At 37.9% G+C, this 15721-nt stretch overlaps 1 protein-coding gene across 1 annotated transcript in view; it reads left to right on the forward strand.

The window, feature by feature from the left end:
* Window positions 1–15721, forward strand: part of LOC309401600 (uncharacterized protein C10orf67 homolog, mitochondrial) — a gene marked incomplete at its 3' end in the record, with an annotated part of 88261 nt that overhangs the window by 60273 nt on the left and 12267 nt on the right. Inside the window, exons 9-13 of the mRNA XM_081970666.1 lie at window positions 704–775; window positions 2832–2897; window positions 12450–12698; window positions 14813–14898; window positions 14979–15044. Of these exons, the coding sequence (XP_081826792.1) occupies window positions 704–775; window positions 2832–2897; window positions 12450–12698; window positions 14813–14898; window positions 14979–15044 (539 nt within the window). The remainder of the gene's footprint in view (window positions 1–703; window positions 776–2831; window positions 2898–12449; window positions 12699–14812; window positions 14899–14978; window positions 15045–15721) is intronic.

Raw genomic sequence — 15721 nt, forward strand, 5'->3', positions numbered from 1 at the left:
ATATGGAATAGAATATAAAGATGTAATAACATTGGATGATTTCAGGATGATGTAATAAAATGTCATAATATAAATTTACTTCAAATTTAATATGCCTTATGTTGAAAGGATGTAATAATAGCTAGGCTTAATAGATGTTTAATTATAACAATTTGTATACATGTATGTTAGATTGACAATACTAATAATGGGGGGGGGAAACATGGAATTGAAAATTATTAGAGAATATTATCAATGCTAAAATGATAGAATGACTTAGAATAGGAGGAAGCATAATAACAATGTATACAAAGATATCTTGATTGTCAATATGTGAATTTTGATAAAATTCAAGTAAAGACTATGGAAAGGACACAGAAAGACCTTGTAACCAATCGACACACTGTGTGTAATTGAAGAGGCTTTTATGTTATATGTGTTGTGTGTTTGTCTGAAAATAAAAAAAATATTTTTTAAAAAAAGTTTGAACTCACAAGAAGGGTTTTTATACAAAGGTGAGGAACGCGATGGAGCTGGAAAGGTAAGATGCGCGTCTTGCTTCTCACCTTAGTTTCTGCCAGAAAATAATAAGCTCCCCTCTCCCCCCTAATAAGGTGAAGGCCATATTTCAGCGGTCAAAAGACCCTGTCTTATTTTTGGGTAAATGGGGTATTTTTTAAAAAACAATTCCTCTAAAGCTCCATAATTATTATTTTTTAATTAGTTAACAAATGGTTTTGACTTACTGAAGGCGGAACTTGACAGAGAGAAGGAAAAAGTGCAAGCAAAGACTCAGGTAAGATTATTTTCAAACGAATTAAACTGTTAAAATATTTTTTTGTTTTCAGTCTGCCTCTCCTAAGCCTGGAAAACATATCTGTACACATGTTATGCCCAATATTTCACTCTTCAGATTTCCCCATTAACATTTATTAATTCAAAACTAATGCTTCAATTTGCATATAACTTAGCTAATTTTATGCCAGCAGGCTCCCATCATCAAATTAAATAATAATATTACTGTATATTTGGGGGAGATGTGTATTGTCTTTGAAAACTGGAACTTTCAAAACAGCTTGGTGTAGTGTCTAGTATGAAGAGTATATATACTAGATTTCCTCATGATATGTTAAGGCCCATGAAAGATATTATTTTGTATGTGCTTTATAGCAATAGCACTTAGATTTATATATTGCTTCACAATACTTTACAGCCCACTCTAAGTAATTTATAGAGTCATCATATTGCTCCCAACAATCTGGGTCCTCATTTTACTGACCTCAGAAGGATGGAAGATTGAGTCAACCTTGAGCCGGTGAGATCAAACCTCTGGCAGTTGGCAGAATTAATCTGCAATACTGCATTCTAACCACTGCACCACCACTGTTTTTCTATAGTTTTATGTTTTTTCTGAGCTATATGAAAACAAATGTGAATACATAATGATCTCAGAAAAAAAAATCCCTTTGGCTACAGGAATTACTTTCACTATTTACCATTACATAAATAAAAACATCATCTCTATAAACTTTTCAGAATTTGAAAAGTTTGCCATACTACTTTCAGTTCAGAGCAGGAGACCGGCGGGGCAGTTGGGCCACCTGCTTCAGCCAGCGGGACGGGGTCTTGCCCAGGCAGGCGCATGCCGGGATTCAAGCCGCCTTGGGCCTGGACGCTGCCTTGGTCGCCTCCGCCGCTGGACCTGTCCTGCGGGCTAAACTGAGCTCAGAGGCTTTTTGGGCCCCGGGAAGGGCTGGCAGGAGAGGCCGGAGGGAAGGACAGGCCCGCCCACTCATTCCTTCCGTCCCAAGGAATTCCACTCGGGACAGAAGCACAGTTCGATGTAGTTTAAGCCTCTGTTTAAAATCCCATTTAAAGAGCAACTTCTTAATCTATGTTTAAGAGAGAGAGAGAGAGAGAGAGAGAGAGAGAGAGAGAGAGAGAGAAGGGAGGGAGAAGGGAGGGAGGAATGGAAAGAAGAAGAGGGAGGGAGGAATGGAAAGAAAGAAAAGGGAGGGAGGAATGGAAAGAAGAAAAGGGAGGGAGGAATGGAAAGAAAAGAAAAGGGAGGGGAGAATGGAAAGAAAGAACAAAAGGGAGGGAGGAATAGAAAGAAAGAAAAGAAAAGGGTGGGAGGAATGGAAAGAAAAGAAAGAAAGAAAGAAAGAAAGAAAGAAAGAAAGAAAGAAAGAAAGAAAGAAAGAAAGAAAGAAAGAAAAAACTGGGTGGGGGGAGAATGGAATATTAAAAAAGTAAACTTAAAAAAGTGAAACTCATATAAACCACGAACTGCTGCTGGAAGCAGGCAGGGAGGTTGTTTTATCCTGGAAAATCCCAGCCTGGCTGATCTCCCAAACCAAGATTCGCAAATTAATCACTATGCTTTAATTATGTTCATTTTGTAATAATGAAAATACATCCTGCATATCAGATATTTATATTACAGTTCATAACAGTAGCAAAATTACAGTTATGAAGTAGCAACGAAAATAATTTTATGGTTGGGGATCACCACAACATGAAGAACTGTATGAAAGGGTTGCGGCATTGGGAAGGTTGAGAACCACTGCATTAACACAAGATGAATTAATTTGTGGTTTTTAAAAAGATACTGAAATATGTCTTATAACACATCTATTGGTTAAATATTTTTGTAAAATACTTTTGTCCTTAATTTTTTATAAGTGCAAGAAAATTCACATGTGAGAACATCACTGATTATATTGGAACTTGGTTCTATACATTAGTTTGATTGTAAATCAAGGCAAATAAACATCTTCTTTCTAGTGCTAGAGATTCCCATCACCTGTTATTGCAATTATGTTCAATTCTATTTTATCTTTATTTTTAAGGAACTAAAAGAAGCTCAAGATGCTGCCGCAAAATTAAAAGAAACTGGAGCTCAGCCAATAGCAAAGGTAAGTTAGTCTATTGACTCATAGTCCTCAACTTATGACCGCATGTGAGATCAAAATTTCCATTGTAAGTAACTGCGGCTATAAGTCAATGATGGATCCAATGTTACAACAATTTTTAGATTGTTTGTTAAGCAAATCACTTGGTCATTGAATCATGCTGTTGTTAACCAAATTCAATTTCAATGGGTGTTTTTTTTACCAGAAATCAGTAAAAAAAGATCATAAATCATGACCAAGTAATTTTAGGATACTATTGTTAAGTAGAAGCCAGTCGTCAAGTACCCAAATTGTGATCACATGACTATGGGAGTGGTACATTAGTTGTAAGTGCAAAGACAGGTTGTAAGCTCTTTTTTTTTGAGGCCATTATGATTTTAAGCAAATGGTTATGTCAAGGACCAATTTCCATATATAACATTTTATTTTGCTGTTTTTGAATTAAACGCATTTCAGCTCCTTAGTCAGATTTACTGGCACATATGAGTGATTTAAAGGGACACAGTGGCTCGATGGCTAAGAATCTAAGCTTAACGATCAGAAATGTTGGTAGTTTGGTGGATCAAATCCCTAGCACCGCCTAATGGAGTGAGCACCCGTTACTTGTCTCAGCTTCTGCCAACCAAGCAGTTTGAAAGCATGTAAAAATGCAAGTAGAAAAATAGGAACCACCTTTGGTGGGAAGGAACAACGTTCCATGCGCCTTCGGCATTTAGTCATGCCGGCCACATGACCACGGAGACATCTTCGGACAGCGCTGGCTCTTCGGATTTGAAACAGATATAAGCATCTACCCCTAAAGTCAGGAACGACTAGCACATATGTACGAGGGGAACCTTTACCTTTTATGAGTGATTTGCATAGTTTACCTGAAGATATGCTTATACAATATTCTGTGCTAAAAATAGATGAAGGATCTTACCAAAGGAGGCCAAAAGTTTTGTCTAGCCCAGTGCTGTTTCCAGCTGTGGCCAGTCAAACATTTCCACTGATAAGACATGAAGCTAACAGACTGCCTTTGTTTGCTATTCACAAGTCTGCTTTAAGAATATTAAAATGCATTTAGATAATAGCTACATCCAAGATTTTAGAAATAATTGCACAAGGATACATAAATATTAATATATAAATATATATTCTTATTCGTTAGATGTAAATAATAAACTAATCCTACCTACATAGCGGAGGAAAACAATGGGATCAAAGAAATCACATGCTTTATAGTTTGTTTAAAAATAACTAGAAAAAAAATCTGAAAGCGGAGCACGGAAGCTGTTCACTGAGGATCGAACATGATGATTGAAATCGATGGGAAACAAAGTTTCACAAACCACACCTTGCTCCATTTTTGTTTTTAATAGATTCTCAAAAAATTATGAGTACATTTAGAAGTTTAGATTAGATGGTTTAACACCTGAAACTCTAGCAAGATTTCATAAAAAACTTTGTGCAATGGTCATATCTTAAGCAAGTTTAAAAAACCAAATATTTGCAACTGATCACCTTATTACAAAATCATCTTTATGGTACTTTAACATTTTTTTCATTCAGCATGTTCCAATATATGGATGAGTCAGTTGGTGCTTTAAGTAATAAATGATTGTTTTTGTATTCCTTCCTAAAGATATTCTTAATATCGAATTTGAAAAACTGTGTTTGACTAAAGGCTACTGTTATCCTACATCTTTCTCAAACTTCAAATAAAGGCACACAGCAAGCAAGCACTCAGAAGTTAATGTCTAAATCCATGTATAACTCACCTGCTCCTTTGATGCTGCATTGGCTGCAAGAGGAATTTGCTTTCCTTTATTAATCAAACCTATATTTGTAAAAGTGTGACATGTAGTGGGAAAGTCACACATGCTGAGATTAGCTGGACTGGAAAGCAGTCCCCAAAAGAAAGAAGGGAAATATGATCAGTTAATTATAATGTGGTAAATAGTTTTGAAATATCTCTGATTTGTTTTCAGATAAAAGAAGTAATGTGTTATCAAGACGTTTGTGTTTGCTACTTTTAAGAGGGTAACTCAGTAACTAATATATCAGTGTCATTATTCCCTTAAACATGCATTTCTAGTAAATCATTTTGTAGCATCAACTAAGTTACAGCTCTAGGCTCCGACACTTTGCTTTGAGTTTGATGTGGTTTAAAACCATTATGAATGGACTTCTTGGACTTAAGCATGGGAGAGGAATGCCTTGCACTGGGACTGAAAGACTTATTTTAAATTTGGAAATTTTTGTTATTGATACAGCAAACCTAGAAAAATTCAGATAGTCAAGTGAATTTCTTTCTATATAAAAATCAAAAGACAAATTTTAAAGGTAGGAATAATACTTTCTTCCAATCCACATTCGTCATTTACTTCATTTTAATTCATCGTACGACAGTCCTGTATTTATATATTTGGAAGCTCTTCAAAGATTGTTTTGAATCCCAAGAAATGACAGCATGTTTCCAGTTTTATAGAAAAATACATTTAAAAAATCAAAGAGAATAAGGACCTATGCACATAGATGAAGCGAATAATGATTCACCCTATTTGACAAATGTAAAGTCGAAAAGTCTCTAACCAGGATTTTCTGAGTCACCATTGTTACAGAAAGACAAACATTTGTATTAGAAAACAAAGCTTGAATTAGTGAGATGAAGTGAGAGATGCTACATCTTATAGCTCAAGGAGAGCCTTTGTACTCTTTTGTCTACAATGCCAATTGCTGCCCTCCTGAACGGGAGGCCTTGTTCATCATCATTCATACCTTAGTCACTTTTCATTTGGATTATTGTAAGGCACAATACATGGGACTTCCTTAGAATATCATCTAGAAGCTACAATTGGTCCAGAATTTGACAGTGTGCATGGTGATAGATGCTTCCATTTTCCTCACAGGTGTAATTCAAGGTGCTGATTATTAATTTGAAATCCTTATATGGTACAGAGTCAATTAGGTTAGATACTGCCTCTTCTTCTGGTCACTATCCTATAAAGCAAAGGTGGTTTACTAATTATTTTACTACTGGTTTGGGCACGCTCCTGTGCTTGTGTGATGCTTTTGCGCATGCGCAGAAGCGTCCAGGCGGGTAGGCAGAGCCTCCTGCCAACACTACTACCAGTTCAGCCAATCCGGGCTCAACTGGCAGGAACCCAGCTCTGCTACAAAGTCAAAAATAATGGGCACACTTCTAGCTCCTTCTCTTAAACATTGCCATTTTATGGGATTTGGGGAGTGTACCTTTTCCATGGCACTCCTTCCCTAAGGAACATCCTTCCCCTATCCTTCCCTCACAGCCCTCTGAAAAATATTTAAGACCTGACTTTTTCCCCCAAATGCAAAATACATTAAATGCAAATATAGGGTGAGTCTGATGAACTGCATGTGAAAGTGTTCTTGATGCCAAGTGATAAGGTTGGTTTTTTAATAGATACATTTTTAATAGATTATTGTTATATTGATGTTGTTTTTTGGGAGTCACCCAGAGTTCTATATAAAATGGGCAGCTAGATAAATGCTTTAAACCGGCAAATAAATAATGTGTTTTTCCTCTTTAACAAAACAATAATCCCCAAACCCTGTGTTCCATCACAGCTATCGCCAAGCATCCATTCCTAATTCACTTAATATGTATAATTAAATACTGCTTAGACTCACAGCTCTGGGATGCAAAAATCTAAACAGTCAATAAATGGCACAAAAAGCATACAGAAAACTAACTCTTTGCTGTCTTCTATTAGCTGTCCTGATTTTTACAGTACAGCTTTTTATGTGAGAAGGTTAGTAAACAGAATTATCTGGTTACTTTGGGCTGTTATTCAGAGGTATACTGGAAACTGTACAATGAAGTTCATGAAGCAGCATAAGAGAAAATAGAATATAATTGTAGTTAAACATATGTATGCTTTGTTCAATATTTGTCTTCTAACACAGATTTAGTGAAGTAGCTGGAATTATGGGTAGATACAGTAGTGGGCACCTGTCAGGATTTCAAAAGGTTCCTTACATCTTATATTTGTATATATCTGGGCCATATTTGTACAAGAAAAATATTTTGTATTAAAAAATAAAAAGCAAAGTAAGTTTAATATGTTTTAATCAGCACAAGTTCTTGAGTTGCCTGATCCTTGCATACATATAACCACAATTGTGTAATACATTTGTTTAGCTGTTGAACAGTGCAGGTCAATCAGGAAACACAGTTGTTGAACAGTTCTTCACAAAGGGAAACTATTTTATTAATTGATTTATTATGTGCAATCAAATTGGTATTGACTCAATGACTAGATAGCTAGACCTAAATGGATGATTTGTCCTCAAATTAGGCCTTTCAGATCTTCCAATAGTGCACTCATTGCTGCTGCAATCAAATCTACCCAGCTTGATGCTGGTCATCCCCTTCTTTTTCCTACTACATATATTTCCCAGCTTTGTTCATTTATATGTATCCCACCTTTATTATTTTTATTTTAAAAACTCAAGGTGGCAAACATATCCAACCCACATTCCTCTTCCCATTTTCCCCACAGCAACAATCCTATGAGGTGGGCTGAGAGAGAGTGACTGGCCCAAGGTCACCCAGCCGGCTTTCATGGCTAAAATGAGTCCTGAACATGGTTTCCTACTTTTCTAGGCCTGATGCTTAGCCATTATGCCAAACTACCTCTCCTTATAGACTTCTCAAGACAACTCAATTATACCCAAAGTATGATCCTTGAGCCTGGTTATTTGGACCTTAAATGAAAACTCCAGACTGATTTGTTCTATATTTGTTTATTTCTTGGCTATCCATCTCTTCTCAGGGGTTTCTCCAACATCAAAGTTCAAAAGCATCCATATCCTATTTCTACAAAGTCCAACTTTTCTCCACATGGAATTATAGAGAAAACTATTGATTATTCAGTTTTGATCTCTGCAAGTATAAGCACATTGTGACATCTAAATATATTGTCTTTATTGCTACTCTGTGACATATATTGGAATTTTGCTGTTGACAGTCAGCATTGAAAGGCAACATTTTACATTTATTCAAGAAAAAACAAAATCTCAGGTATAGAACAAATGGCTCAAAGCAATAATTTTGAGAGGGATCTAGGGGTCCTAGTGGACAAGTATGAGGAGTGTGCTGCAGCTGCCAAAAAGTCAATGCAATCCTAGGCTTCATTAACAGAAGGATAATATCAAGACCACATGAAGTGTTACTACTACTTTATATTGCACTGGTGAGATATCACACTTGGAATACTGCATCCAGCTTTGGTCAGTACAACACAAAAAAGTTTTGACTCTTAAAACTCCAGTGCACAGAAGAGCAATAAAAATGATTAGAGGACTGGCGGCTAAACCATATAATAAAGAGTTACAGGAACTGAGAATTTCAAGTCTAATGAAAGAAGGAGTAGGGATGAGATGATAGCATAACCAAAAATCAGACCAGGACTCAAAAAGGTGATCCCCCAGACAAGCCCAATCCAGAGCACACTGAAGATGTAACCAATTTTGTTGTATACATGATGTACAATGACAAAGGCTATATACTATGTCTCCTTGAACGAAGGGGACGAAACATTTGCAACCAAATCGCCAAGCTCGGAGCTCAAATCAACAACATCGCTATCAACCCAAACTACTAATATACAAAGACATTTCATACAGCAATATATTGATGTTTTATCTTGAAGTTTTAAAACCACACTAATTTTTCAGTTCAGCTTCCTTCCTATATATTCATCATATAGGTTGAAAAAAAATTAAGAGAGAATATATAGCCTTGTCTCGTTGTTTGCCAACCTGGAACAGTCTATTTTGCCATATTGTGAAAGGCAGGAATCCAGGCTGCAATTTCCTGCCTAGTCTTTAGGTTTCACACAAGGAAATATATTCTGGGGTTGCCATTTTCTTAAGCACTTTCTACTGGTTGATGCAGTTGAAGTATTTTCTATAATCAACGAAGGACATGCAAGCTTCTTTTTAGTGTTCTTTGGCTTTCTCAATTATCCAGCACAGATCAGCTATAATGTTTCCCTGAACCTTTATAAAGCAAATATGAACAATTTGGCATATCTCTCTTCATATGTAACTCTCTAACCTGCATAATCCTAAGAATTATTTTGCTAACATGAAAATTGCAATTTAATCTAATAGATTGAATATGCTGTAGTTCTCCTTTCTTGATATTGGTACATAGACTTACCTTTTCCATTTTGTTGGCCACTCTATTCTCCAAATTTCCTGTATAATTTTGTTAGAATCTTTCTGGGTCTTTTTCTGTTGCTTCCATATTTGTGTAGATTTTTCCATCAATTTTGTAAACTTTCAACTTGGTAATGATCAGAATGCTGATTCAACATCACCTTCTAGCACTGGAGGCTCATATGATTAGCAAGTATTTTTTTAAAGTTACCTTGAATGCTGATATCTCTACTGTACAGAATTTTAGTCCTCAATTTACAACTATTTATTTCATGACCAAAATCACAACAGCACTAAAAGAAGTGACTTATGACTATTTTTTCACATTTAACAACAGTTGCAGCATGGCATGGTCACATAATTAATATTCGGAAGCTTGGCAACTCACATTTTTCAATGGCTGCACTGTCTTGGGGTCATATGATCACCTTTTGCAACCTTCTGACAAGCAAAGTTAATGGGGGAAGACAAGTTCACTTAATAACCATGTGATTCACTTAACAACTGCAATGACTCACTTAACTACTGTGGCAAGAAAGATTGCAGAATGCGGCAAAACTTAACCACTGCCTTGCTTAGCAATTTGGGCTCAATTGTAGTCGTAAGTCGAGGACTTTCTGTGTATTCCATCCATCTTTATTTCATATTCTTTGAACCACTTACTATCCCATTCTTTGGCAGCAATCACAATATAATACAGGCAATCCATCATTTATATTTGCTAAGAATGCCTCTCAGATTTCCTAGGATACAGAAGCATTTTTATAGAGCCGTTTTTAAGAGCTGTGGTGGCGCAGTGGTTAGAATGCAGTACTGCAGGCTACTTCTGCTGACTGCAGGCTGACTGCAATTTGGCAGTTGAAATCTCACCAGGCTCATGGTTGACTCAGCCTTCCATCCTTCTGAGGTCAGTAAAATGAGAACCCAAATTGTTGGGAGCAATATGCTGACTCTGTGAAACTGGCTGTAAAGCCCTGTGAAACCGTATTTGTCTGCTATATTTCAGCTTATTCTAGAGGTTATCACCTCATTTGTCTGCATTTAACTTCCTAATTGTTTATATATTTTAAAGCTATTACATAGTGCTGATTGGCACCAGATGATATACCTTGCAGGTATACTGGGAATCAAAGACACCAGCGAAGAAACTTAGAGTAATTTCTTTAGAAACCGAGAATGCTTTCTTTAACAAAGCTTGGTTTTAAATATTCAATTTAAGATCTGTAGAAGACCATTGTTCTGATCTGAAGTTAATATATACACATGTCTGAAAATAATATATAACAGTAATAAAATTCTGTTGACATATTTAATAGTTTAAGGCAGAAATAACAAACTTCCCCCCCCCCTCTAAAGGGCCATATTCATTTCTATTGTTGCTTTGTTTCCCAAAGCCTGCAGTTAGTATTCTGTTTATAAATCTCATCTTATTTCAAATGCATTTCATCTACAACAGGGGGATATCATAGGCCAGGGGTGGCGAACAAGTTCGACAAAAAGAGCCAAAATTTTAAACTGTGAGAGTCAGAGAGCCACACCACGCAGTGACCTGCCAAAACAGACCCGGAAGCAATGTTCCCTCTAATTTTTTTTCGATGTGAGCAGAAAAGTATAGTGTTTGAGCGGCACATTTTCATGCCTGAGCACCCGAATTTTTTTCACAGATGTCACCTAAGACAACAACGAAATCAGTATTATTTGAAACTCAAAGTTATGTTTCTTCAAGGTACCCGCTTAATTCAAAGTGTTATATAATATCAGTATCACTTAACAACACTCCTGCTTAGCAACCAAAATGTTGGCTCAGAAACTCTGGCATTTGAAGCACGCAACTCTTAAAGCTGTCAAGTTACAAGACCCTTGCACCCCTAACCCTTTAGGGAAAAAAAACCCCAGGGGTCTTCAAACCTGACAGCTTTAAGATTTGTGGACTTCAACTCCCAGAATTTCTCCTCCAGTCCTGTTGGCTCAGGAACTCTGGCATTTGAAGCATGGAAGTCTTAAAGCTGTCAAGTTACAAGACCCTTCCACCCCTAGAAAAAAAATGCAGAGGTCTTCAAACCTGACAGCTTTAACACTTGTGGACTTCAACTCCCAGAATTCCACCTCCAGTCATGTTGCAGCGACGTCATCTGCGTGGATCTGCTCCATCTTTGCTTTCTTCATTGTGGGCAGGGCTTCTGCTGAAGATGCCGACGAGTACGAGTTGCCACCAGAATAACTGCTGCTACCTCCTCCTCCTCCTCCTCCTCCTCCAACAGAATCACCAGATTTGCTCCTGAGCTCAGCGCTGGGTTACCTCTGCCCCCTCCCCCTCCTCCGTGCTTTTGAGGAGCCATGAGGCTTTTTTTCCCCTGCTCCCCCCCCCGCCTTCCTACTGGCTCCTGCAGCCTCATGGCTCCTCAAAAGCATGGCGGAGGAGGAGGAGGGGGCAGGGGTAACCCAGCGCTGATTGAGCTCAGCTGCTCCGAGCGGAGGGGAGGCGCCGCTGCCACGCGCGGAGATGCCGGCTGGAGCTTTGGCGACTTCATCTCAGCCGCAGCGCCGGGCGGCAAATCCGGCAGTGCTGCCTGTTAGAGGAGGAGGAGGAGGAGGAGGAGGAGGTGGCAGCAGTTCTTCCGGTGGCGGTGGGGGCTTTGGGGCTTCACAACTAGCCTCAGTCGCCCCGTGCTCCTCAAAGCAAGTCTGGGGAAGTCCTTTGCAGGTGGCCCGTTCTAGCTGTCTGCAAAGGACCTCCCCAGCTTCCGAAAGGGAGCGCGCGATCCGAGCCACAGTATACAAAATAATGATAAGAGGCAAAGAGCCTCATTCATTTTGGCCAGGAGCCGCATGCGGCTCGAGAGCCGCGTGTTCGCCACCCCTGTCATAGGCACTTAACAAATCAGATTTGTCCTGTGGAGTGAAAATTAAAAATAGTTTTTGCCCATTGTGTTCCTCCTCCCACATTAGTTTCCTTATCTTACTTGCCTTTTTCATCCTAGCTGTGCATTAGCTTTTTATTGCTGTTTTTAAATCTTTTTTGTTACTTTGACAATGCTATGATTGGACTAGATAGCTCCATTATCTTATAAATTGCCATTCAGCCTTTCAAAGCTTGTTATTATTGTGTTTTATTCATTTCGAATATTTATAAACCCTAAGAAGCAGGAATCTCTGAAACAGCCATCAAAGAATGAACAAAGGTGAGAGGAGGTGAGTTTCCCTCGGGAGAATATTTGAAGTGCTAAACAAGATCCACTCCCCACCCCCACCCCACACACAACTAGCCAAGTTTTGAAATGAGATTTCTATCAGGGCTTAATGCCTGAGAGTTATTTTACAAAGAACTTTCATGTCTTAAATTGAAGGATTATTAATTGTATTTTATAGAAAGTCTCAGATCAGGAAGAAACAGTGAAAAAGGGCCGAAAAAAAGACATCAAAGGGAAAACTGTCAAAGAGACATCCAGTAAAGAATTAGCTCTTAAACCAAAAACCACCAAAGACACATCCACCAAAGAAGCAAGCACCAAACAGTCAGCCACCAAACAAGCAGCCACCAAAGAAGCAGCCACCAAAGAAGCAGCCACCAAAGAAGCAGCCACTAAAGGAGATGGGACAAGTGAAATTTGGGATGAGGTATTAAGCTATTTTTCTAAGCTAAGACAATCCTGATCCACAAATCACATCTTCATCCTCAGCTGCAGCATTGTCCTCATAATTTTTCTCAAAGACCTTTGTAACAAAAGGGCAAAATGAAGAGGGAGCAAGGAATTTTCTGTTTTTCCTTGGGTTTATTCTGACAGGTGGCACTTTCCACACTACATTCCACTAGCATTCCTCATTAGGTGTTCAAATTGAGAAAACTACTCTAGAGCAGGGGTCTCCAACCTTGGCAACTTCCTCAGCCAGCTGGGGAATTCTGGGAGTTGAAGTCTGCCAGACTTAAAGTTGCCAAGGCAGAAGATCCCTGCTCTAGAGAAGATGCATCTTTTCTCTGGACGAAAAACTGAAAAGTGAGATTAGGCTAAGATTTATTGGTTTTGTAAGGATGTGTTGATCAGTTTAATAAGCCACAACATGCAGAAGCTCTGTAATCATGTTTGTTGGTTTGTTTCATTTATGGGCCATTCATCTTATCTCATGCTCTGTCTTTTCAGTAACTATTCCCACTTTGTCACAGTTTTCAGTTAATCACAATTTCCCATTATGTCAACTCCCCAACTGTTTTTCGGTACTGAAATAAGCCAGAAATAGAATTGTTTTAGTCAGATATGGTAACTGTAATGTCCTGCTTGGACATAACTGAAGTTTTGTTGTATAATTACGGAGAACAAAGGAAGAAATGGGCAGAATAACAATGGAAAATATATTTAAGTCAATTATGCTAAGCCCTCTTTCTCTCTCTTCAAACTGGGCCAGCAAATGAACAAAAATATAAACTCTTTTAGTTAGAATTCAATTTACTGGCCACTGTACCTATGGGTGGAACATCTAATGACCCCGAGACCTCTACAACTCTAACAAGACCAGTTAGCATTCCAGAGACTCTGGAGTTTGGAAGCAATGTTCTTCACCAGGGAAGCAGGGCCTAATAACAAAATCAGCATTGCATCACTGAGGTGTAAGTCCCATCTTTTTTGTCAATGACACAGCAGATAGGTAGGAGAGGGCAGTTTTGATGAAGATAGTAAGATTCAGCAGATGCCCTTAGTTATTGCCATTTGTAGACAGTGGACATCATACTTCTAATCTTCACAAATCACTACCTTTTTCAATAGCCTTCAAAATAATCTGTTTTTAATATGTCATCTTTTTTATCTAGAATTAACAATAACACTTTTAGATTTTTAAACAAGATGTAGGCTTCTGAATAAACTTGCTGTACATACTGTAAGTACATACTGCTTTCCAAGGCTTTTGTATAACCCATAGCCTTCTCAGCTGCTGTGTATTTTTGGTTAATAATTACATTCAGTAGTTTTAATGTGGTGTATGGCAGGTAGGTTTTTTCCTACAGGTAGTCCTCGACTTACGACCAGTATTAAGCCCAAAATTTCTGTTTTTGGAGAGACATTTGTTAAGTGAATTTTGCCTCATTTTATGACTTTTCTTGACATGGATGGTAAGTGAATCTGACTTCCCCATTGGTTTTGCTTGTCAGAAGGTCAAAAGAGGCAATCACAGGACCTCAGGACATTGCAACCGTCCTAAATATGAATCTGAATTTTGATCATGTGACCATGGGGATGCTGCAATGGTCGTAAGTATGAAAAACGATTATAAGGCACTTTTTCCATGCTGTTGTAACTTCAAACAGTAAATGCTGTTGTAACTTCAAACATTAACTGTGAACTGATGTAAATCGAGGACTACATGTAATTCCAATTCTAAGGGAATTTGGCCATGGAGATACATTTGATAGGTAGGTAGATAGGTAGGTAGGTAGGTAGGTAGGTAGGTAGGTAGGTAGGTAGGTAGTAGACAGACAGACAGACAGCTAAGGTAGGTAGGTAGGTAGATGATAGATAGATAGATAGATAGATAGATAGATAGATAGATAGATAGATAGATAGATAGATAGATAGATAGATAGATAGATAGTAGATAGAAGATAATCTTAAATGAATAAATATTACTCTCTGCTCAACTGTTATAACTGTGTTCAGCATTTTCCATACATCCATAATTAATGCATGGTTTGTGTGTATGTCTGTGTCTATGTGTATGTGCTGCAAATTATATTTGAAAAGGGAACGGCGGCTGAGAGAAAAGCATTGTATAATGAAATTAAAAAGTTTAAGAAAGCTGAAGAGCAAGCAAGATTGCAAGTACTAAAGTAAGTGTACAAGAATGTATGTATAAGACAATCATGCCATATTTACAAAATTTATAAATGTTCCTCTTTTCTTTTTTCAGACTTCAGAAGGAATTGAGTGAGTTGAATCAATGTTGGGAATTAAAGTTTGATATTCTAAAGAGAAGGTATTATGTTACTAATAATATCTATTTGATTGTATTAACACATACCACATACACATATCTTGTGTGTTTGCTTTGTTGTATGCTTTGTTGAACCTATCATTGTGGCCTATTTTACCCATAACCCTAAGTACAGCTCTCACACATAGTAATGACAAAACCTCTTTGGACATTTTAAAGTGTTGGTAAAATACATACGCAACTAGAATTAGTCCAGAATCCTATAAGCAAATTATGTAACCCTTTTTGTGCATCACCTAAACGACAGTTAAAATTAGTAGGCTGAGAAAAGATTTCAAAATGCACATTATTATTCATTGAAATACTGAAGAAAGAAAACTAAAAAAAATTTGCCGGAGAGGAAAAATAGAAGTCAGAGAAACTTTGAGGAATTATCTGTTGAGAGTGAAGTCTGAAAAGCTCATCTTTTCATTTGCTGAATACTGGATAATTACAAGTATCTTGGGAGCTGCTGATTGTCTAGGTCAAGGGTGTTAAGCTCAAGGCCTGGAGAGTTGGATTCAGCCCTGGGGTGCTTAGATCTGGCCTGCAGGGCCGCCCTAGAAACAGCAGGGAACTGACGCGCCATGCTCTGCCAGCAAAAACAGAGCTGGCAGAGAGTTGCAGGAAGCCATTTCACCTGAAAACGGAGCTCAGGAGCCTATTTTTGCTGGCAGAGC

The sequence above is a fragment of the Natrix helvetica genome (genome assembly GCF_964273705.1).
Source record: "Natrix helvetica genome assembly, chromosome: Z".
Taxonomy (NCBI): domain Eukaryota; kingdom Metazoa; phylum Chordata; class Lepidosauria; order Squamata; family Natricidae; genus Natrix; species Natrix helvetica.